General features: G+C 37.9%; 1 protein-coding gene across 1 annotated transcript in view; it reads right to left on the reverse strand.

Moving 5' to 3' along the window:
• TLDC2 (TBC/LysM-associated domain containing 2) overlaps nt 1-900 on the reverse strand; it is a 9,397-nt gene extending 8,497 nt beyond the window's left edge. Inside the window, exon 1 of the mRNA XM_029283704.1 lies at nt 862-900. Coding sequence (XP_029139537.1) covers nt 862-894 — 33 coding nt within the window. The 5' untranslated portion in view covers nt 895-900. The remainder of the gene's footprint in view (nt 1-861) is intronic.
• Between the last annotated feature and the right edge of the window lie 22,148 nt (nt 901-23,048).

Raw genomic sequence — 23,048 nt, forward strand, 5'->3', positions numbered from 1 at the left:
GCCGGCTGGCGACCCCAAGGGGGAGGGCCTTCTCTGTGGGAGCTCCCACCCTCTGGAATGAACTACCCCCAGAGATCAGGGTGATCCCTGATCTCCCTTCCTTCCGCCGCGCCCTCAAGACATGGTTATTCCAGCTTGCAGGACTGGCCTAGGGGAAATTTTTAGTGGGGGTTTTAAAATAATTTTAAATTATTTAGACGAATTATTAATATTTGTTTTTTAATCATGTTTTAATCTTTAGTTTTGGTATTTTGTATTTTTATCTGGTTGTTAGCCGCCCTGAGTCCGCAAGGAGAAGGGCGGGATATAAATATAAACAATAAATAAATAAATAAATAAATAAATAAATAAATAAATAAATAAATAAATAAATAAATAAATAAATAAATAAATAAATTAGGAATTGCCATTATTCTCCAGAATAGTGGGGTGTATTTTGAAGTCAAAATCCAAGATACCTGGAAGGAAACCCTTTACTTATAGTTAATGCAACTTAACCTGTAGCAGCTTCTTACACCCAAAGTCACAACTGATTTCAAACACAGAATTCATTTATCCAACAGTTAATTCTTCACATTTAACTATTTACTACTAGCCCTAGGTTCTAGTTGATTCTGCAATGTTTTTTAGCCAAAAAGCTCCAAAACAAAATTACTGCTTGACCTTGAAGAGGCTTCCCCCTTTTTTCCATTTGGGATTATATTACTTGGGAGTAGACATCTTTATGCAGAGTGGCAATATATTTGGTGTGGGAAAGAATTAAGTGACAGAAGAATGTCTAGAACCATTAGGTCAGATGGAAGTTTCACTCTGCTTTTCCTTTTTCCATTTGTACCCTAATGCATGCCCAAAAGTACGTACCAGAAGAATGTAACGGCAGCGTGGAGTTTTCATTCTTTCTGTTATTGTCCAAACCAGAGTCCTGGACAGGAGTGTTTTTTACTGGCAGGGCGTGGGTGGAGAGCAGGTGTCTGCCGATAACCTGTGGAGAACACTCCTCTGTAAACACTGTGTACTTTATCCCTTCTCTCAAGAAGCTAATCTTCCTGCTTCACAGCTGCTGTCATCTAAGATAATAGGAGACAAATCTCTTAAAAATCTTTTCAGTTTTTTATTTCCAATCTGCAGCTTTACAAGAGTGTGGATGTAGATCAACTGGCCATAACTGCCAGTATAGGTGGGATGAACTACAAAAGGTCAAAATTGTTCCCAAGCTAATTTATCAAAGGAGAAATGAGCAGGGAATCTTGCAGAAATGTATTCAGAGATGTAGAAATCCATTAGTGGATCCAGAATATTAAAAATCAGGAGAAAAATATATCTGATTAAGCATTTCTAAAATATGTAACTTGATCAAAAGTGCCTCTTCCAACTTTTTTTTTATCTCCCTACCACCTAAAACGTTTGACCAATTTACAGTTTCTAGAATGTAAGAATAATTCTTGTTCTTCCCACTGGGTTCCTGCTCTTTTCCTTTTTCCAGCCCCCCAAACCCATCAACACTACTTGGCTTTTACTGAGGCTAGGGTTGGTCCTCTTACAGAACTCCTGGCAGTAATATAGTGTATGTTGAATAAGAACTTGCTGCCACAGACCTTTTTAATTCATTGTTAGAAGGTTGGTCAAAATGTGGCCAGAAATCTACATCTATTCTGGTTTTTTTTTTAAATCTAAGATTAAGGAAAATTGAGATAATGGTGTGGATGATCCACAATACTTCTTAAGTCCTATCCAACGGGCAGCCAATAGTTTTGGTTGAGCTTCAAGCAAACATATTAATGATAGGTTAAAAGGATCCTTTTCTTGCCCTCCCTTTGCCATCTATCAGAAATGATGGGGAGAATGAAATCTGTGCCTAGAAGTCATTGTGAACTCAGGCTGGAGAAGCAGCAAAGAGGCAGAGACCCAACTTTACATTCTGTAGAAAATCTGCTGTCTTAAAGCATTTTCCATAGAAATGAGACTGGTGAATGAAACGTAACTGTTCATGCTGTGAACTCCTGTCTTTTGCTTATCTTGTACATGTGCTCCTTTACATCTTAAAAGTGGGGCATAATATCGGCTGTATTGCAATTAATGCCAAGGCAGGATCTTTTAAAGAGCAATTTATAGCAACCACCAAACTACACTATGATTTAGCATTCTAATTGCTGCCATTCTAAGGCTACTAAATTTAGTGAGTTATATCTTTTGGAATAGGCGTATTTGATCCATGCCTCTGGGTGGTTAATTATTTTATACATTTATATCTCATTAAATGTCCAGGCATTCAATATTAGCATTCTCTATCCTTCTAACAACCCTGGGAAATCGGCTGAGCTGGGGAGGAGGGGCCGGTGGCACATAGCCTCAAGAGTTACACCAGGTATAATGACCTTCCATCTCTCAATCAATTCCAACACTAATTAGACCCACTGGCCTCATGTTACATGAATTGCCACAGCATAGGCAGGTTCATGACACTATGTCCACAGTCCTATTAACATAAGTAGCATGGTGACCATTTGGTTCTTGAGAAGACATTCACTTTTCATACTAAGAATGCAGTGGAAAAATCACATTTCAATTGTATGGAACTACCTATTTCTTTTCAAACAACATAAACAGAAGCCCTTCTGAACATTTGATGAATATGGATGGGATCTATTATGTGTGGGCCATCTATCATTTTCCTGTTTGTTTATGTCCTTCAGACATAATATCTGCTCTTCATTATTGTGGTATTCTAAAATATGTAGCAGCAACAGAAGTGGCATAAATGATGAGTAATTTAAGGTCAAGATTACCAAAATCTAGCATGAGTGGAACCATAGCTTCCAGAGTGATTGTCTCAGCATGCACTCCAATCCTTTTGGATTAACATCTCAACCATTGCGGGTCTTTTTCAAGGAAAGTTTATGTATGAAAAGTAATGGTGCCATTCAGGAATAATTGAGAATAATGGTATGAAAAGAGAGTTCCCCAAATTGATTCATAACCTTTCTGCTTCTGGTTAAAAAAAAAAAAGAGTCTCATATTAGTATTTACCCCAGGAGTATTTGGTAGGCTGCATTCCAGAATGGTCTTCCCCCTAAGAGCAGGGGGCATATAGTTTAAATGATTCAAAGATGAGCAGCCATTATAAAAAAAAGACCCGCAAAGGATACCATGGAAACATGCAAATTAATATGCTTTATGAGTCATGTGAATCATTGTCTTATGGAATCAAGACATGGCCTTTTGAGGTCAGGGGAATACAGTGTTACATATGATATTGTTTTTACAGTAGTGTTGGACTTCATGGCTTCCATAGTAACCATGAATCTATTCCAATATGCTTTTAAGCGCAACTGTACTTTCTCTGAAAATGGAGAGCCGTTCCTATAAATCTGTCCCCAAACATCTGTCACTCTCTGGTGGGTTAGCAGGATTATGAGTATGGTCAGTTGTACCATTAGACAAAGTACAATAGTCACACTCAGACAGTTACTGAGAGGAAATAGCAGGGGGAAAAACATGGCTTCAAATACAAGGTGCATAATCTCTGAGGAACCATCAGTAAAAGCAACTTGTTTTGTTTTCACCCCTACCAGCAAAATGTTTTGACCTAACCCTGGAGCTTTGGAATTTGACTCTGAGGTTAAGCTCTATCTCTAACATAGTTTATAGACAGTAGAACAAAGGAGAGTTGGAAACAAAAGTCTTTATGTGCACATAACTTATAACAAGGCATAAAGCCATGGTTCCTCTCATGCTAGACTGACAATCTTTGGCAGTCTAATGCCTTCCATATGATAACTCCCAATATTTCCTGGTAATTCCCAACCAGGAAATGGAAGAGGGATGTCAGAAACAATGTGCTGTGTGACAATGTTTTAGTAAGCAGATTAAGTCTCTTACTAGCTCTTTTACTTGACAGTATGGACTGTCATTGGCTGAATATTTGTATTTATCCGTTGTAATCCAATGCAATTTGTCTTGAATTCTGCGATGTTTTAACAGGTTTTATTTTTATTTAAAAAATATGAAATAGATTTTTAAACTTTATGTTCTAAGTAACTTGACATATTATCTCTGACATTGTCAAATGCAAGGTGCATAATCTCTGAGGAACCATCAGTTTCCTGGCTTGTAAACATTCACTTTAAACTGGTAGCATCTGTGATTCTGTTTCCATTCGCACAGCAGATTGATATAATAAAGAAGCCATCATAGAGCTATGTTTTCTGTATAGTCTGAAGAATGGTAGCACAATAGTTCTCTAATTGTTTGTGTTGTTTTACTTAATTTAGGGGGCTTCTCTTCATCTGACTGATTTGTAATTAACCTAATATTGAAAGCCCAGTTAATTCTAAGATGACAGTTTAGTCTGATAGTAGTCATCTGGAAGTAAACTCAATAGTATTTACTTCTATGTATGTACACAGAAACGTATCCTGCTACATAATGGGTGAGGTATGAACTGGAATTTATTCTAAATTAACAGCATACTTTTTTTTCCTCCCATACTAATTTTACAAGGGTAATCAGCATCTTAAATACATCCTCCTCCTATGGCAACTTAATTTCAAAAGATCTAATTTTGTTCTCACCTTCACTTTCTATTTTTCCACTTAAAGAACTAGTCACATAATGTAAAACAATATTAAAACCATAGCCACATACATTTAGTTATTTACTAGCAGTATACTTACATTAGGGTAAATTGGCTTCCTTGAGAGTTATCTTCTAAACATGTGTGGTGGAGCCCATTCAAAGGCCTGTATCCTTTGCTTATTTAATGCAATAAAGTTGAGGAATCATCAAAAAGAGAATTAGCCTTACCAACGATGGAATATAGTTGTTTCTGAATCTTGCAAAGCTCAGGGGGACTGTGAATTTATATCTAGCCCTGTCCAGCCCAACCTGTCCAATTTATCATCTGGGTCAACAGGCTGACTGCCTGCCCCCAGGTCATTCTGGTCTGATCTCATTATTTTGGGATCAATAGTAAAGTTGATGCAGGTGTTGCTATTTGTAACAATGATGTTGCAAGTCATGTATTGCCTGTAAACCTCCAGTGATGATAAGGCTGAAAACTGACACATTTTTTCCTCTTTATCTCCAACCTCCTGGAACTGTTGACAGTTATTCACTTGTCCCCCGGATGACAACTTCCATGTTTGCTTTGTAAGTCTAGAAGCAAGTTATTAAAATATGTTGATTCAATGGGACTAATACAGTTGAAATCCTGTTGATCAGTTTGGTAAAAGATCACGGGTACTCAAAGAAGAAGAAAAAAAACTATCAAAGCCATACAATCACTTCCATTGATTGTTAACGGTGCCAGGCTTTCAATCAAAATTGTATCTATATACTTAAAGGCTTTGAGGCACTAAGAAAAGCAAGAACAGGGGTGACTTCTGCTTTGTACCTCCATCTGTTCTACTGTCCATCTTCTTCCCACCCATCCATGTCTGTTGCTTTAGTAGGAATTTTTATTCTTTCTGTGCAGCAGAAAGATGGAGTGAGTAGACAAAACAGGTAGAAATTGAGAGTAAAGTACAGCAGTTTTTACTTTTCAGGGTATATATTCTCAGGTACTGGTGGAAATTAACACACACTGCCCAGCTGATATGCAAAATCACAGATTTTATGTAGAAAATTACTCTTGCAAAAATATATTTTTACGTTAAAAATAGTTTAAGAGCTTTTGAAGAAAAACTTGGTTCACATCGAAAGAACCCTAACTGTTGAAATCAGTGAAAAAGTTGGTCATGGGTAATTTAAGTACTTCTTGAAGTCAAAATAATGAAAGCATAGCTAACAACTTGGATTCACAATGTTGTAATTTTAGTCATAGCTTGCAGCTATTTTTAGACATAGGAACAACACATGGAAGAACTGTCACTCATTGGAATGAGTAAGTGATATGTAGGAAAGGATTTTCCACACTACATTTGGTTGGCCAGATATGAAGGATAATGGAGATATTATCTCGCTGTTCATATGTTTGTGTGTACTTACGCACTTTTACAGTTTATTATTCTGTTTTGTTTTTAAGTATGTTGTAACCTTCCTTGAGTCTTTGGAAAAATATTAGTGAATCCATATGCATAATATAACTCATATGACTTGTTGTGGTTATGGAATTAACTACTTTAAAACATGTTATTTGCCATTTCATTTCAGATAAGGAAGTTGCAAAATATGCCACCCCTCCCATATCTTTTGTTTACTATGTCCTTGCAAGGTGCAATTCATGGGAGCAGAGGTAGAAGAGGCCTCTGATTAAGATCTTGAAGACATTTTGCTAGATGAGCCAATGTTTTCACTGGCCATTCTTTGCTATAGACAAGAAGTTTTCATTGCTCATAGGTACTCAGTGGTGTCTGCATCCCAAATGCCAAGTAACCTTCCTGATCCTGGGGCTTTGCAATTGTGGTGGATTCTTTAAAGCCACAACTCATTATCTGTGCCATCACTACCTTCTGTAGCTTCATAATTGCTGAACAAGGACAAACTACTTCATAGTAGTAGCTAATGGGTCAAAATATTTTAGGTTTCCATTAACATACCCTGAATCCACTCTTTGGTTGGAAAGTATAGAGCAGCTTTCCTAATATCTTCCACAAGCATTGTGGAAACACTGATTGTGGGACACATATTGACGCAACTGTGCAGCAGATGTATTGTGACATCAGAACACATGAGTAACTGACATCAGTGGAAGCACAAAGGTCTAAGATTATATGAGGGAAGAGATGACAAGAATGGACTAATTTTCAGGGGGGGGGGGAAGAGCATGCAGTTTGGATCACCTGCAAAGCCTCAGTAGTGGTTTTACTTAAGAGTTCAGGAACTGGTATTATTCCTAATGCACATGTAGCCACTGTTTCTGAGGGAGCTGCAGGTGAGCCTAGAACTCTGTTGGGAAAGAATCCAGAGGGACAGCATCAACCATTTGCTTCTGCAAAACAAACTGCATTACAGCGGAACATTTCAAGGACATGTTCAAAACAAAGAAGGCATTCTCTTTAATTGTATTCATGGGTACAAACTGGGCTTTAAATATATAAAGGCCATATAGACAGAAGCACAGAACTGGAAAATGCTAATTAGCCCATCAAGTTCAACTTCTTGCCTAGGGTCAAAATCCAAATTAAAGCACCCCATCTAACACCTTCACCAAATGTGTTCAAACACAGGATAGGGGCCCGTGTAAAATAACAGATGGCTGCCCAGCCTTTGCTTGAACATTTGGTGAAGGAGAATCCACCTCCTATCTTAGTAATTGGTTCTACTGACAAGTGTTCTTACTGTTAAGGAGAAAGTTAAGATATTCTTCCAGATAGCTAAAGCATGTTATTACATACCCTCTATGTTCAGTATCTCTTCAAAGGACTTTACTTCTGATGTTCTGATCATCTTCATTGCTCTTCTCTGAAACTGGTCTAATTTGTCTAAATCCTGCTTAAAGGGTGCTACCAAGAACTGGACACTATACTCAGGGTGGATCTTACCAAAACAGAATAAAGAACTACTATTTCCCATGATTCAAAATTATAATTCTAATAAAACTGCCTTTTTTGCAGTCCCATCAGCCTGCTAATTCGTATTCCATTTTCAATCTATTTACTAATCCAAAATTGTTTTCATATCTACTACTACCTGTTCTATATCTGCACCTTGGTTTTTTTGAAGTATATAACTTTATGATTTTATAATACAACTGTGATCCATTGGGTCATCCTTTGAGAAAAAGTAATACAGAATGAACATTAAATGTTAGGCTCACCTTATTTTTTTGTTTTACCCCAATGCTGGACGGCCCCATGATCATCTAAGTATATATCATAGAAATAAAATAATTGTACTGGCAAATGAACTGCAATAATAAATCAATATTTGCTTCCTAAACAGATGATCTGAAAGACCCACTGAAAAAGCACTGGGAACAAGAATCTGACTTCCTGCTGGTTTTCCATTGACTTGTCTGAATTTGGCAGGGAGCATCAGAAATCTCAACCACATGATTGAGGAGATGCTGCAACAACTAAAACTTTGCAAATAAAACTTATCTGAACATTGTGGGCGTTTCAATACTACAGGAGTCATCAGATTTTTTTACTCATTCTTTCAGATACCTTGATTCAAAAAAATGTTGCTCTAAAATGCACCATTTGCACTAACTTGAGGGTACAAACAGATAAACACAGTGAGAGTTTTAGTAGAATATAATTCTGAACCCTTATGTCTCATGCCTTAACCTTCTTTTGAATTTGATTTTTCTCTAGTGTACTCAAACTACTTTCGAATATTTTACAATATTAGGTATCCTACCAAATTTTGTATTACCTGAAACTCTGATAGTCATTCACTTCCCCTCTGAGGCACTGTAAAAATATTAAAGATTACAAGGCCCAGGTACCTCTTTCTGCAGTTTGATAAGGAACCATTAACATGCACTCTTTAGGCATTATATTTGAGCCAGGCATTATCCACTTGTTTGCCATGCCAGCTAGCCTTCACATGACTAACTTGCAGTCTTAGCCCAAATTATATCCCAAGAAAAGTTAAATTTATGCAACTAGTAAATTTTGAAAAACTAAACAATAAATGGCTTGAGCACCATCAGTTCTGGTACTTACCTGTTTGGATATTAAGACCTGCAAGCTGGGGAGACAGAGGATCCCCCTTGTTTCAGCAGTTACCTGAGCAAGCACTCCCTCCTCTGTCACTCCCAGATTGTCCCTACTCTGCTTTTCAAAAGGCTGTTTAAAGAATTATTTTATATTTATTGCAGGTTTTGATCTTTTTGATGGATAAGTTCATTTTAAAAATAATGTTTTATTCATTTTAATAATGTATTTTTAAAAATTGTCATATTTTCAAATAGGCAGTAGAACACATTTCTCTTTACTTTTCTCTATACTTTCTGTGATAATCAAGCGCAGCCAAATCGACCAAACCTACCAAAAAACCAACAACATCTTCACAGACATCCGATTCACGATAGAAACTGAGAATAACAATGAACTGCCATTCCTGGATGTCCTTGTAACCAGAACCACCAATGGCCAACTTCTAACATCTGTATACAGAAAGACAAAACACACAGACCAAATCCTCAACTTTCACAGCAACCACCTCAAATGCCACAAACAAAGTTGTGTCAGAACACTTTTCAGAAGAGCAGAATCCCATTGCAACACAACAGAAGCCAGATCAGCAGAACAGAGACATTATAGTCTTTGAGAGAAACGGATATCACGAAACTTCATCCAGAGATCCCTACACACAAATAACACAAACGTCCCAAACAACACAACAACTACAACAGGAACAGCAATGACCAAACAAATCACAATTCCTTACATACAGAACATTTCAGAGATAATAGCAAGACTACCATTCCAACACGACCTCACAGTAGCCCACAAACCAGCCACAACTCTCAGACAGACCCTATCAAAACCTAAAGAGCCAACAGAAACAAATAAAAGATCAGGCATCATATACCAAGTCCAGTGCAACAACAGTAAAAAGAACTATGTGGGCCAAACAGGAAAAAAAAACACCTCTATCTACCAGACTGCATGAGCACTTCCTGGCTATCCACGAGGACTCAGAAGGACACAAGTTTGAACTTACTGGGACCACATTTATAACTCAAGCCAAGTCAAGGAGAGAAAGATAATTCCTTGAGGCCTGGTTCTTCACCAACCAATTAGTGAACAGATACATAGACATTGATCCCACCTACCAACCACTGAGAGCGCAAAAGCTACTTCAACTGAAATACCGGAAGCAACATACCAAACAAATCAAACACAATTCAAACTGACTGAAGATGTCCTTCTGAACGGAGGAAAAACGTTTGCAATCTAATTATCAAGCCCGGAGATCAAACCAACAGCCCAACTTTTCTCTCTATATATAAAAAGCATAGAGTATTTTTATGTGTCTGCTTTGGTGCATCATTTGTTCTTCTCTGTGACAAGTGTAAATATTTACAATGTACAGAACTATAAACAGAATGTGTGTCTGCCATAGTTTGTGCAGACTATGGTCCTTTAATAGCTTTGCGTATATACATCAAACTGATGGTACCTGTTTCATCTTTTAAAAAATCTTCATCTCTTCTAATTCAAGGATAGCTAATTTCAAGTGATTTGCTAAATAAGAATTTCACAAATTCTTATCTGACACACACATGTACATCCCCATACTTCTACTCTGTAAGTAACTTTATGCTTGGCGAGCACAAGTTAAAGGCAAGTGAAGAGAAGAAAAATCTTACCACATGGGGCCATAAATATTGATCTCCATTACTCACATCTAGAGAATTCAGTGAATGCTGCCCACAGTCACTTCTGCCCTAATCACCTCCCATTTGGACTCCTGTAAGATTCCTTCCATGGGGCTTCCTTTGAAGAGCTTTTGGAAGCTACCGCTGGTACAAAATGCTTTGGGGGCTGCATTGATTGCCAATTGGCTTGCGGGTGTGATCCAAGGTACTTTCCTTTTAGAAAACACTGCAAATGTGATGTTTCATTTCCGTCACAAGAACCTTTAATCTTAATAGTCAAGAGCAGTAAATACATCCTTCAGCAGAATGAATTTAGTACTGTAGATCTATCTTTCAAACTTTCACTAGATGGCAGCATTGGCAATAAGATGTTTTCTAATTGCATTCTCAAACCAGGGCAGGTGTACAATTCTGATCCAGATTCTTAAGCCAATAGACTCCAAGACAGGACATCAGTAATATTTTCAACTTGGCTTGAATGACAATATAAAGTTGGGTATCATTAGCATATTGATGGGTTATATTTCTCAGTGGTTTCATGTAAATGTTAAAAAAGTAATGAGGACAAGACTGAACCTTGGGGCATCTCACAAAGGCACATTCACTCACCCGACCCTTCCTTCTTTAGAAGCACTAACTGGAACTACCCATTAAGAAAGAAACAGAACCACAGCACCACAGGGCCTCCAATGCCCAATTTTCACAAGCAGCCCAAAAGAACACTATGGTCAGTGGTACTGAAGACCACTAAAAGGTCTAATATGACCAGGAGGGGATACTTCCCTAGTCTAGTGGAATATCAATGCTTCCTCTGACCCTTGTCCAAGTATGAACACTACCTGAAAAAGATGCAGATAATCTGCTTCCTCTATGACATTGTATAGTTTCCCACTACTATCGCAACAATTCAGCCACTATAGTTCAGCCACTAATTTTGAGGCCCATTGAATAAGCATGATGGTGTGGTGAGCAATGTGATACCTGCAGGCAATGTAATCCACATGATTCTCACCGAAAATAAAAAAAATCAATTTAAATACTTAACTAAAATGTCTAAAATATTTTGAGATTATTATTATTATTATTATTATTACTATTACTATTACTATTACTATTACTATTACTATTATTGTTATGTGTGGAAGTGCTCTGCAACAATGGGCTGTCCTTCTAAACATGTATCTACTGCTATTCCAATATAACATTAGATACATATCCAAACCCCCTCACCAGTTTGATAGGTTGGTGGCTCAGCAGAGGGCACAGGATGAAGCAGGAGGGAGCATAACAAGAGTCAGCTAAACTTCCTCCCTTTCTCTTTGTACTCAGGTGCCCTCCTTTTGTTGATAGATTGCTATGAAGATTAATTGCAAGATTGCTAAAAGTTTGCTGTTCCCTTCGTTGCTGCTCTTGTGACATGCAATGGGAACAGCAGGAGAGAGTGAACTTTGTGGTGATCTTGCTGATGATTTGTGTGGCTAATATTCTGCTATAGAAGAAAGAGCTGAGTTGGCAAAATTGAGGCACAGAAGGTAATTTTTCAAACCTCACAAACAGCAGTTGGAAACAGTCAATGGACAACCAAGGCTAACCAAGTATTCACAGCTGGGACAGAAAGGACTCTTTAATCAACAGTGATCAATAGTAACAGAAATTACTAGCCATTCAGCACACCCCAAATCAGAAGCCTGAGGTAGCCATCTCACTCACTCAGATGGTGAGTCTGGGCCTGCAACAGTTGGCAAGCAGGGTGCTGAGCTAGCTAATTTATCTTTCAAAAAAGCTCCCTCAGGGCTCCGTTGCCATCTGGCAAAAGTGTAGATTCAACCTGCTTCCTGCATTTTGCCCTCCTGATTTGTTTCATTGTTTCATTATGTATCCCAGAGTTATTCAGAAATGTCGTATGCTGTGAAATAGTTGTTGTGGGTTTTATGCAGTATTATGGGAAAGATGTCTTGGCAACAGATATCCATGATTATATTATATTATATTATATTTTGGATGCGGGCAGTCAGTCAGAGCAGATATAAAAAGGAAATAGGAACAGGATGTTACAGCTCTTTTGGCTTGGTACTGAAGCAATCCACTAAAAGGCACCATTAAGAAAGTGGAAAGTTTTCTAGAAAAAATAAATACTGATTAGCATCTCTGCCCTTTCATGACTAAGGATCTCTAAATTCTAAGCCAGGGGAAGGATGTATGTCTTGTTGTTGTGAAACTTCAGCCTTCCAATACTTTTAGGACAGGCATGTCAACTGCCAGCCTGTGGGCCGGATGCATCACTATGAAACCATGCCCACCCCATTGCTGGCAATGGGGGAAAAGTCGCGATACGTTGTGCGACGTCACATGATGTTGCGAGTTTGATATGCCTGTTTTAGGACATTAAAGCTACTAGTCTCTTCCAGAGAATTTTGGAAGATCTTTCATTGCCTGACATGGATATTAATTCACCCTCCAGGAGTTAAAGTTGGACCTTAGAATGCAATGCAAAAATCCAAATGACTGCCTATCACTTTGCCCATAGTCCCTACTGTTCCAATATCTTGTGTCATATTGCATACCACCTGAGCCTGCAATGGCAGGCATGCATACATGGAAGGGAGCTTCATTTAATGCATAGGAAGGTCTGTGCTCTGAAAGGATGACTCATTAAGTGCAGAAAGGAAGGAAAGGGAGAGTATGAAGTATCCCAGGAGCCCCATTATTGCTAGTTTCTAAATTACTGTCTAGTATTCAGATTTGTATTTAGCTGTGGTGGCACAGTGGTTAGAATGCAGTATTGCAGACTAATTCAGCTCACTGCCAGGAGTTCGATCTTCACTGGCTCAAGGTTGACTCAGCCTTCCATCCTTCCAAGGTTGGTAAAATGAGGACCCAGATTGTTGGGGGCAATAGGCTAACTCTGTAAACCACTTAGAGGAGGCTGTAAAGCCCTGTGAAGTGGTATATAAGTCTAAGTGCTATTGTTAAATGCTATTGCTATTTACCTGTTAAACTAATGAAGCAGCCATGCTACCTAATAGTCAGGTAGTAGTAGGAATTATTTTAACATTTTAATGCCAGGATTCATGTCCATTTTTTGTCATGGACCCTTAAATTAGACCTGCCCTCCCAAAATGTATTGTTCTCCCTGGTGTGGGAGCAACACTCTCATGAAGAATATGATTGGCTGATAAATAGTCAATTGTATATACAGTCTTCTATCCCTCTTAAAATAAAGATACTTGCTTGGGAATTCCCATTGACCTATTAAGGCTGACTGAGTCACCTCCTTGAAAGTGGGGAAGGGAAGTGCAGTAAAGTTGTCACACCATGGCTGTGGTGCGGCTAAGACCAAAAAAAAACACAAAACCCTAGTTATTTTTCCACAAAGTAGCATAAGATTGTTTAAGAATTGGGCTAGGGACAAATATTATGGGATAAAAGGCAGCACTGGAGTAACAAGGGCATTCTGGTTCTGATGTAAACAGTAAGCAAGAAAATAGCCTTATTCTGCAAACAGCATTGGGGAAGACAGACAGCCATCTCCAATATGATGCCTCTGTTTTCAGTGGTCTTGCCTAGGGATTGTGTGAGTTGAAATCCAGCACATTTGAAAGGCGCATTTTATCATTCCTCACCTGGCTCGTCCCTTAGACATCCATGATAGGGGTAGCAGTAGCTTTTAGGTGCACCAGTCTTCTCAAAGCTGGTATTGTCCAGGCATGGTATAGCCTACTATAACAACTGTAAGGAAAAGCATTTTGAGCCAGAAGTTTAACTGATTTTAGTGTGAATTTTACTAACAATTAGGCAGGATGAACAAGATAACATTTTTATGAGGAACAACAATGAGAATTAATGGGATAAAAATGAGTCATCTCCATTCTCTTGGTCTTATCTTTTTTATTTATATCTCTCTTCTTCTAACTCTCAAACTGGTTGCTTTCCTAACACTGCTTTTATATTGTTCTACACAGTGTATATGCAGGTAGTCCTTGATTTACAACCACAATTGGGACCAGAATTTCTATTGCTAAGCAAAGCAGTTGTTAAATGAGTCATGGCTAATTTTATGAACTTTTTTTGCCATGGTTGTTAAGTGAATCATTGCATGTCTTGCAGTCTTTAAGCAAATCCAGCTTTGACTTGGCTTGTTGGAAGCTGACTGGGAACATCACAAGTGGTGTTCACATGATCCTGTGATTCTGCAACTGTTGCAAATACATGCCAGTTGCCAAATGCTGGAATTTTGATCATGTGACCATGGGTATGCTGTGATGGTCATAAGTGCGAGGACTGGTCATCACTCATTTTTTTTACGTTACTTAACTTTATGAAACTTCAAATGGTCATTAAACAATGGTTGTAAGTCAAGGACAATCTGTACTTCATCTCATCCACTAGGGGCATCCTCACCTTTTATCCCAGACTTCTATGTTTGAAGCAATCTTTTTACTTCTCAAGTGTTGTGCCTTGCTGGCTAAAATTTCAGGGAGCTATAATTCCACACAATCTGGAAGATGCTGGTTTAGGGTGGCTGATTCAAACTTGGTTTCTGTTCAATGTTCAATGCTTCTTTGAACTACTACAAATACTATAGGGGAAAATTGTATTTATATTTTAAAGTACCTAGAGAAACACATGTAATAATTTGGTAATAACTTATTCAGTTGATTCCTCTGTGTATATGTGTGTGGTTCATGTGTGAGTAGAATGATCATTAATAATTTCCATGGCAAAGATAATTTAAATCAAATTATAGAATATGTGACTGTGTTTCAATTGAATATGTATTAATATCTTGATTGCCTATTGTACTGAATAGTCATGATAACATCTCTAATTACATGCTTATACAGTGTTCCCTTTTTTCCATTGTTTGCTGGAGGCATAAAAATTCACTTCCAGCCTACTGAAAATGAGACCTGCTTTAAGCATCCAAATACTCATTCACTCCTAACCACAGAAAAACAAACCTTAGCACTTTGGGGATTGCTCTTAGTAACACTAGAGAGTCACAGGAGGATTCATGGTGGCTAAAACTATATCACTGAGGTTTGACTCTTAGTATACAGAGCAGATATAATCTTCAGGATCTAGGCTTTTTACATGTGATTGACTAACTCCCATAATACCCCTCCTACCATGACCACTAAGCTTGCTGTTTGGAATTTATAGAATACCCCAATATATCCCAAAGGCTCTCAGATGGAGAAAGCTTAGTGTAAGCTTTATGCTAGTTCAATTATTTCATGCTATCTTGAACTTTTATTAAAGAAAAGCAAGGTATCGCCAGCTTCAAGAAGACAAAATCTAAATGAAAACATGTGGGAAGCTGATTACAGCTGGTCAGCTGTTGGTTATTAATGTGAGTAGCACTTCAGATCAGTTTGCTTATTTACTAGATTTATGGCAAAAGTAATTTAAAACATATTAGAATTCTATAATTAGAATGTTCTATACCTTGAAGCAGATCCTCTGGAGGTGAGCTGATGATAATGGAGATATAAGATCTAGTTCCTTGTTAGGGACTGCTTACTTTCCGATGACCCGTGCCATAACTCCCCAAAGGAAAATTGGATTCATGCAAACATTCTGCCTCAGGTATCTGATGGGCCCAAATAAGTTTCAGAGACTCTTGAGAAATTTCTAAGTAATCTGGAGGGCAAGTCTGTTGAGAGTTTAGTCAACCACTAGAAGACGGAGGTGATGGGGCCTCTTATCAGGATTGTTTCCAAGTGGCTTCTCCTTATGGCTCAATCTAAGAGAGCACCTTAGTTTACTAAGGTACTACATGAGGTAAAGATGAGAAATAAATCTGACTGGGCATGAATGTGCACCCAAATTTAGGGTACTCTACTCTAGTCATGATATACTTCTCCATCAGAACTCTGGGAGCTGCATTGTCTACCAGTCTGGTTTCAAATACAATCAAGATGGTTTGTAATAACTTATTAAGTCCTAATAGCTTGACATCGGAATATCAGGAAGACAACTCATTCCAGGTAGAATCTCCTTGCCAAAGCAAGTGATTAGAGAAACTATGCAAGAGTCTCCAATCCCATGAGGTACTGGGGGGAGGAATTCATGATGGTAGAATTGGGACTGGCATCATTTAAACAAGATTGTGGGAATTTGTAAAATTCTCCATCAATTTCTGTTCTCTTTTCACACAGGCAACATCACATGGGATAAAAACTAGGATAGTAATAGAAACAGAGTGCATAGTTAGTTAACTCATAACCAACGATTGGGATTACATGGCTGACTGGAGGGAACTAGTTAAACCTAATTCCCTTATAGATAATTAATCAATCATTTCATTTTTCCTGTTTCTACTACAAGTTGCCTCAGTTAAACAAGGTCGTCGTGAATCTGTACATTTCTATATAATACAAAGACATTGTGTGGGTATCTTGCTTTTAACCTAGTGCGTACCTTGTTTTGTACCTTAGCATTATATATAAAACTAGTGGACTTGGGTTGTTTGAGAACCCATAGTTTAAAATCCAGTCTTAGCTTGAACCTGTGGGAAGTCAGCTCCCCACCCCCAGAGAAGTAAATATTAAAAAGGCAGAATATTTCCTCAAAGGATTTTAAAAGGCAGAAAAGCATGCCCAGTTTTTCTTAATAGCCCCAAATCTCCCTCCTCCAAGCAGAAACCAGACAGAGGCCAGCTCTATAGAAATGTAGATTTGGTGATTCATTCAGAAAGACTTGAGCCAGGAAGCTTGGAGCTGATGAGATTAGAAAGACAAAGACCCCTAAAATCTTCATCCCCCATCCAAACTCTAAAAAAACATGACCATTAGGACAAAATAGGATTAACCCACCAATGCAAAAAAGGACACACTAAACCTCAGGTCAAAGTTCATGCCACAGGAACAGGAAACAACCTCAAAGGCTCAAGAAGGTATAAAAACCCATCACTCCCAGCTACATGTGGTCAGCTTTTCCCAGAATCATGCTTCTATCTGGTTTTGCTCTTCAACAAACTACAACCTTCTTTCTAAAGCAGTCTCCATTTGATTTATTCCCAGCTTGGACTGGACCCAGATGAAGATTTTTCGTTCAACAAACCCCATCACAGGTGCTTATTAAAGAATAGCTTATTGCTTTTTCATGGAACGCTTTAAAAAGAAAATGTCATCAGCTGATGTAAATAAAGAAACTATGCAGGGGGGGGAGTCATAGGGTAAATGACAGAATGTGATAGACTACCTTTACCTCTAAAGCTCAGAATTCTGAAACATTGGATTGGCTGAAAACCAGCACATTGTTCGAAAGACTCTTGAAGAATGTGGAGCCTTGTTGCTAGGCACAGATGTTGCCATGATAAGAAAGAGGAGTGTGCAGAATCTGGGGTAGTAACACAGCCTGTCTTGTTGCTAGGCATAAATGTTACTAGGGCAAGACAAATGGGAAAAGCATAGTAACTGGAGTAGCCTAAAATTCATATTCATTTGCTGAGTAACTTAAATGTTCTGAAACATTTTTTATATGGGGGTTACAGCTATTTGATAATGCATGTGGAAGAAATATCTTGACACCTATCAAGATCCTGTTGTCGCTGTTGCTATTGTCAGCACTGAAAGACTTTTTTAAAAGACAGGTTTCTCTTTCAGAAATCCACACCTCATTGGCTAAAAAAGAGACATAGATAAGTAGATTACAACAGATATGACAAGTTTTTAAATAACATTTCAAGCTTTGGGATTACAGTTGCTACTACCACAGTTGAAAATTAAAATAGTTTCTAGTCCTATTCAAAACAGTATATGATATGTATCAATCACAGGGAAAAATAAGCATGTTTAAATTCAGAGGTTTTTTTTACCAAAATATGGGAGTAAATGCAAGAGAAATATGATTTGCCTCCAACCATTTAGTGAACTAGGTGTTTAATGGGTTTCAGCAAATGGTGAAAATTCAGTGGTACCATCACAGTATAGTTTTAGCTCAAATTCCTGTGCCCTTTCAGCTGGATGGAAAGGAATGCAAGTAAAGCACATCCCGTCTAAAAAAAGATCTTTCAGAGAGAGGGAAGGAGAGAGGGATAGTCCACAGGTGAAGTTAATTTCTTTTCATTTGGTTGAAACTGGTATTAGACATGAACTATAAAAACTGATCTGTGCAATTCTGGGATAGATTAGTAGCAGTGATCCAGAATTCTGGACATATTAATTGAATACTCTTAAGATAAACAATTCCTGATGTAGTTCTTCTTGGGAAGCAGTTTGAAGAGACCCTAATGAAAAAAAAAGACCCAACTATAAAAATAATAAGTAATTACATGTAGACATAACTCTTCCTTGTTATTTCTAATTCTGACAACTTTATTCTTTACACTTTTTTGTAGTTTTCAGTGCTACCCTACATACTGAAAAACCTCAGGGGCTGGTTTTGATTAAGTCTCTTAAGTTCTGTTAACAATTTAGTTTAACAATGGCGAAACATTCAAATCACCATTCAGACATAGTCAATTTTGTTTAACGACATTTACAAATATTGTGGCATAATTGCCAGCAATTTTTCTGTGAAATAATAACAAATAAAAACAATAGTTTGTTTGTCCATTATGTCCAAAAGCTATTACATGGACATAAAATTGGGATATAAACAACTCAGCTGTTTCACACATTTCATGCAAGTAGTAAGCAAGACACAGAACATACATTTACACAGTATTATCATTGTTCAAATCACATCTTGGAAACTATCCACACTCCACACTCAGTACATTTATTTTTGCTGTGACATACTATTGTAACAACTGGTAATAGAAGACACAAAATCCCAACAAAACAAGTAAAAGCTACTATATAGTAATAAAAATACATATTTACCTAAATAGATGCCAGTCTTGGTTATGAAGTTGCTAGTAGATTCTACTAGATACCAAAGCAGCAATATAAGTACATCAGATCAATAGATTGATAGATCAAGTGATGGACACCGACTGGTAGACATTTAACAAGTTATCTCATTTTAGCCAGCATCACCCATCATGCTAAGCAACAGTTTGATTAATCATACTTAAACCATACATGGGTAAGTTCACACAATACTCAAAAAGCCATGTGGCAGAGGCATCTCCTCAGTTGAGAAGCATGAAGCAATCAAGCAGGTCAAAGAGTAGGAAGACAAATCCAAGAGATGCCAGTGAAGCAGTGAGGAACACACTTTGTCCACCCCATCCCTTCAAACTCTAGGGCTATACCTTTTTTAAAAAATGGCTTCTCTTTGAAGCTTCTATCTGTCAAACTATAAATCAAACTATACCATCAAGAAAAAAGATAAGCCAGCTGTGGAGTCCAAAGTCCTTTTGGTCTTCCCCCTTCAAAGAGGCAAGTCTCAAATGTCAACCTCAGCTGAGGAAATCCCTGTAGATAGGTTTGTTTGTTTGTTTTTAACTTTCCAGCTGGCATTCCTTTGAGCCATGGCTGGGCCTCTTTAAAGGATGAGGAAAGTTTGTAGGCCTGAATAGAAATCTCCATGGCTGAATGACATTATATGATTGTAAATCCCTTAGAATTACCTTGGAAGATGGGTAGCATAGATGTTTAAGTAAGTAAATAGTAAGTAAGTACAGTCCCAATCCCCCAAAGAGTTCAAAGGCTGAAACAGATGCTGCAACAACAGACACCATAACTGACTCTTCATTTCTGGTCTCTGATTTATGGAAGAGCCTGGCTAGGTGGGAACAATTTGGTACAAAGGACAACCACCCTACCCAGTCCATGCACTCCTTCTTTGTGCCTCCCCAAAGTTGCAGTGGATTTCCTGATGGAACCAATTCCTTGCTATTACTGGACTTTAAGTGGGGAATATAGCATAAGCTTCCCCTTCTTTCTCTAAGAAAAGCCAGGAGTTTATTTTTCTTTCCATGAACTTCTTCAGGGACCCCTAAGCAGTAGATAATAGCCTCACTGTTAGTAAAGCCCCCCCCCATATACCAGTATTTCCCAGTGGAGCTTTTTCAGGTTGGATGATCCTTCCCAAGTCCCATGTCTGTTACATCCATTTAGAAACAGCTGGCAAATGCAACATGGTCTCAGCAAATGTCAGTGAATATATACAGCCATGGATTCACAGTATGAAGAACAATCTTCCTAGCTTTATGTCCTCCTGTTGGGTTGGGACTCCACTAGCACAGCACAAAGGCCATGTTAGGCAAAGAGAAAGCTGAGGCTGCCAAGTTAAGGAAGATTATTGAAGAAGTATTACATAGCAATCTGTAATTCCAAACTGGGTGATGAAGCACAATTCCATAAAGAATAAGGCACTTCCTCAAAAGAATGGGTATTTAAAATGGGCTGGGAGAAGGGATGAGTAGGAGCTGCCTTGATCATGGTGTGGAGAATTCAGGGACTAATAATTTAGTACATCTGGAGGATTGAAGGTTGCTTTCTTCAAATATTTTAGCTGTGATAACAGGTATGTAGAAAGTAGGCCACAGCAGCCATGAGCCCTGTTTTTATGGCCTTCAAAGCAATCCTCACAGGCAGGAATATAATGGCCAGGACAAAACCATCAGCTCATTTGTTCTCATTTGAAAAGGGGGAGATGGGTTTAAGGGACACGGTAGTGCTTTAAATGTTGTCCAGTACAATAAAGGTACATACAAATAGTCCTCAACTTACAACCATTCATTTAGTGACTGTTTGAAGTTACAACGACACTAAAAAGTGACTTATGACTTTTTTCACTCTTATGACTGTTGCAGCATCCCTATGGTCACATTATCAAAATTTGGATGCTTGGCAACTGGCTTATAGTTATGACAGTTGCAGTGTCGTGGGGTCATGTGATTATGTTTTGCAACCTTCTGACAAGTAAAGTCAATGCGAAAGCTGGATTCACTAACAACACTGTTACTAGCCTAACAACTGCAGTGATTTGGTTAACTATAGCTTGAAAAGTCATAAAGTGGGACAAAACTCACTTAATTGTCTTGCTTAGCAAAAGAAATTTTGGGTTCAGTTGTGGTTGCAAGATGATCATTACATGTATCTCATTTTTACTATTTATTTATTTATTTATTTATTTATTTATTTATTTATTTATTTATTTATTATGTTTATGCCACCCATCTCCCCTACAAAGTTGGTCTGCATGGCTTATTTTGTGCCGTCCCACCCAAAAAATCAGGCCTGGGCTAAGATCCTGACTGCCCACTTTGGACAGAGAATAGCCTTGATATGCTCTGCAAAGTTGATGGATGTTTGACAGTCTTGGGTTGTAACATTTGCTGTAGTTATTGTGAAAAGTTGCTTATGCTTTTAATGGAGGAATTGATCCAAATATATATCTGTCAAATCCAAGGATTCATGGTTAAGAGGCTGAGTAAACGTCTGCATGTCTTTACCTTCCTTTGTACTTGAAGAAGGATTTGTTTGATTTAGCTGACTTGATAAGGGTGGGCCAATTCCTGAGCCAAAATCTTTCAGAGTCAATATGAACCTTTAAACTATTAGAAATATGTTATGGACAATTCATTTGAGTAATTGTAATATTGGCTCTGATTCTCCTTTCGTGTGACTAAATCGTTTGTCTTCCTAGTGCCTAAACTTGTCTCTGTTTCCCTTTTGAGATTGTTATTGCCTTCATTGGACTGATTTCAAGGTTATACTTGTTTGTTGGTTATTCGTTGTTAGGCTTTGTTCCATATTTTGCTTTTTGATGTTCGTGTTCGCTGCCTTGCTGAATCATGGAAACAAATATATAGAAAAGATTCACGATCTAAATTCTGTTATTTATTTATTTTCCACAGTGTATCAGTTGCTCCAACTGAAAGTAATCTTCAGCAGCATATAGTTTCCATCTTTCTAAACTTACATTGAAATGAAACAATTAACAAAGGAAGAGAGTAATAATAATCCAAAAAATCAACAAACAATATGTAAAAACTAGGAATATTCCTAGTGGGATATATGTATTGTCTTAATGTATTTATGGTCCCTCAGTCTAAACTCAATACATAAGGCCTTTCTTGAATCAGGATAATTAATTACTGTTGTCAAGAAAGAGGAATGGATCAAAGACTAATGAAAGAAACAAATGCAATAAATGACTGCATTTGATGATTCTTCTGGAGAAAATAGCCCTTCAAAAGGTTCCTCAATGCCTCTGGGCTATTGAGCAAGACTTCTGCGATGTCTGGGATTCATCCAGTCAGATTTGAACTGCATAGGTTACTTGTTTATTTAGCAGTTTATGATTGGTTATATCACTATAAACTTTTTCAATAAATCAGCTTCGTTGTTCAGCTGAACAAACTGTGTTCACAGTTTATAATGATCCATTTTCTCTATTGATTAGTGGTAATAAAAGGTTTTAATCTGATTTTTTTGTAACACTATTTCCTTGGTGTTCTAATCCCCCAACTGCAGACCTTGTTTATCTCCTCACTAGAGCTTCAATACAGCAAAGGTTTTATCAGTTTATAATTGTCACACAGTGAGTGACTCCCAAGAGATACTCCTTCCTATTAAAGAGGTACAATTTGTTAAACAAACTACTTGTTTCCTGTTCTGGAAGAAATACATAATCGCTGATAATTCCCCATTTGGAGAAGGTGAATAGCAATAACAATAGCACTTAGACTTATACTGTATACTGCTTCACAGTGCTTTGCAGCCCTCTCTAAGCAGTTTACAGGATCAGCATATTGCCCCCAACAATCTGAGTTCTCATTTTACAGACCTTGGAAGGATGGAAGGATGAGTCAAGCTTGAGCAGGTGAGAATTGAACTGCTGAACTGCAGGCAGCTGGCAGTCAGCAGAAGTAGCC

The sequence above is a fragment of the Protobothrops mucrosquamatus genome, unplaced genomic scaffold (assembly GCF_001527695.2).
Source record: "Protobothrops mucrosquamatus isolate PMUCROS unplaced genomic scaffold, P.Mucros_1.0 scaffold194, whole genome shotgun sequence".
NCBI classification, from domain to species: domain Eukaryota; kingdom Metazoa; phylum Chordata; class Lepidosauria; order Squamata; family Viperidae; genus Protobothrops; species Protobothrops mucrosquamatus.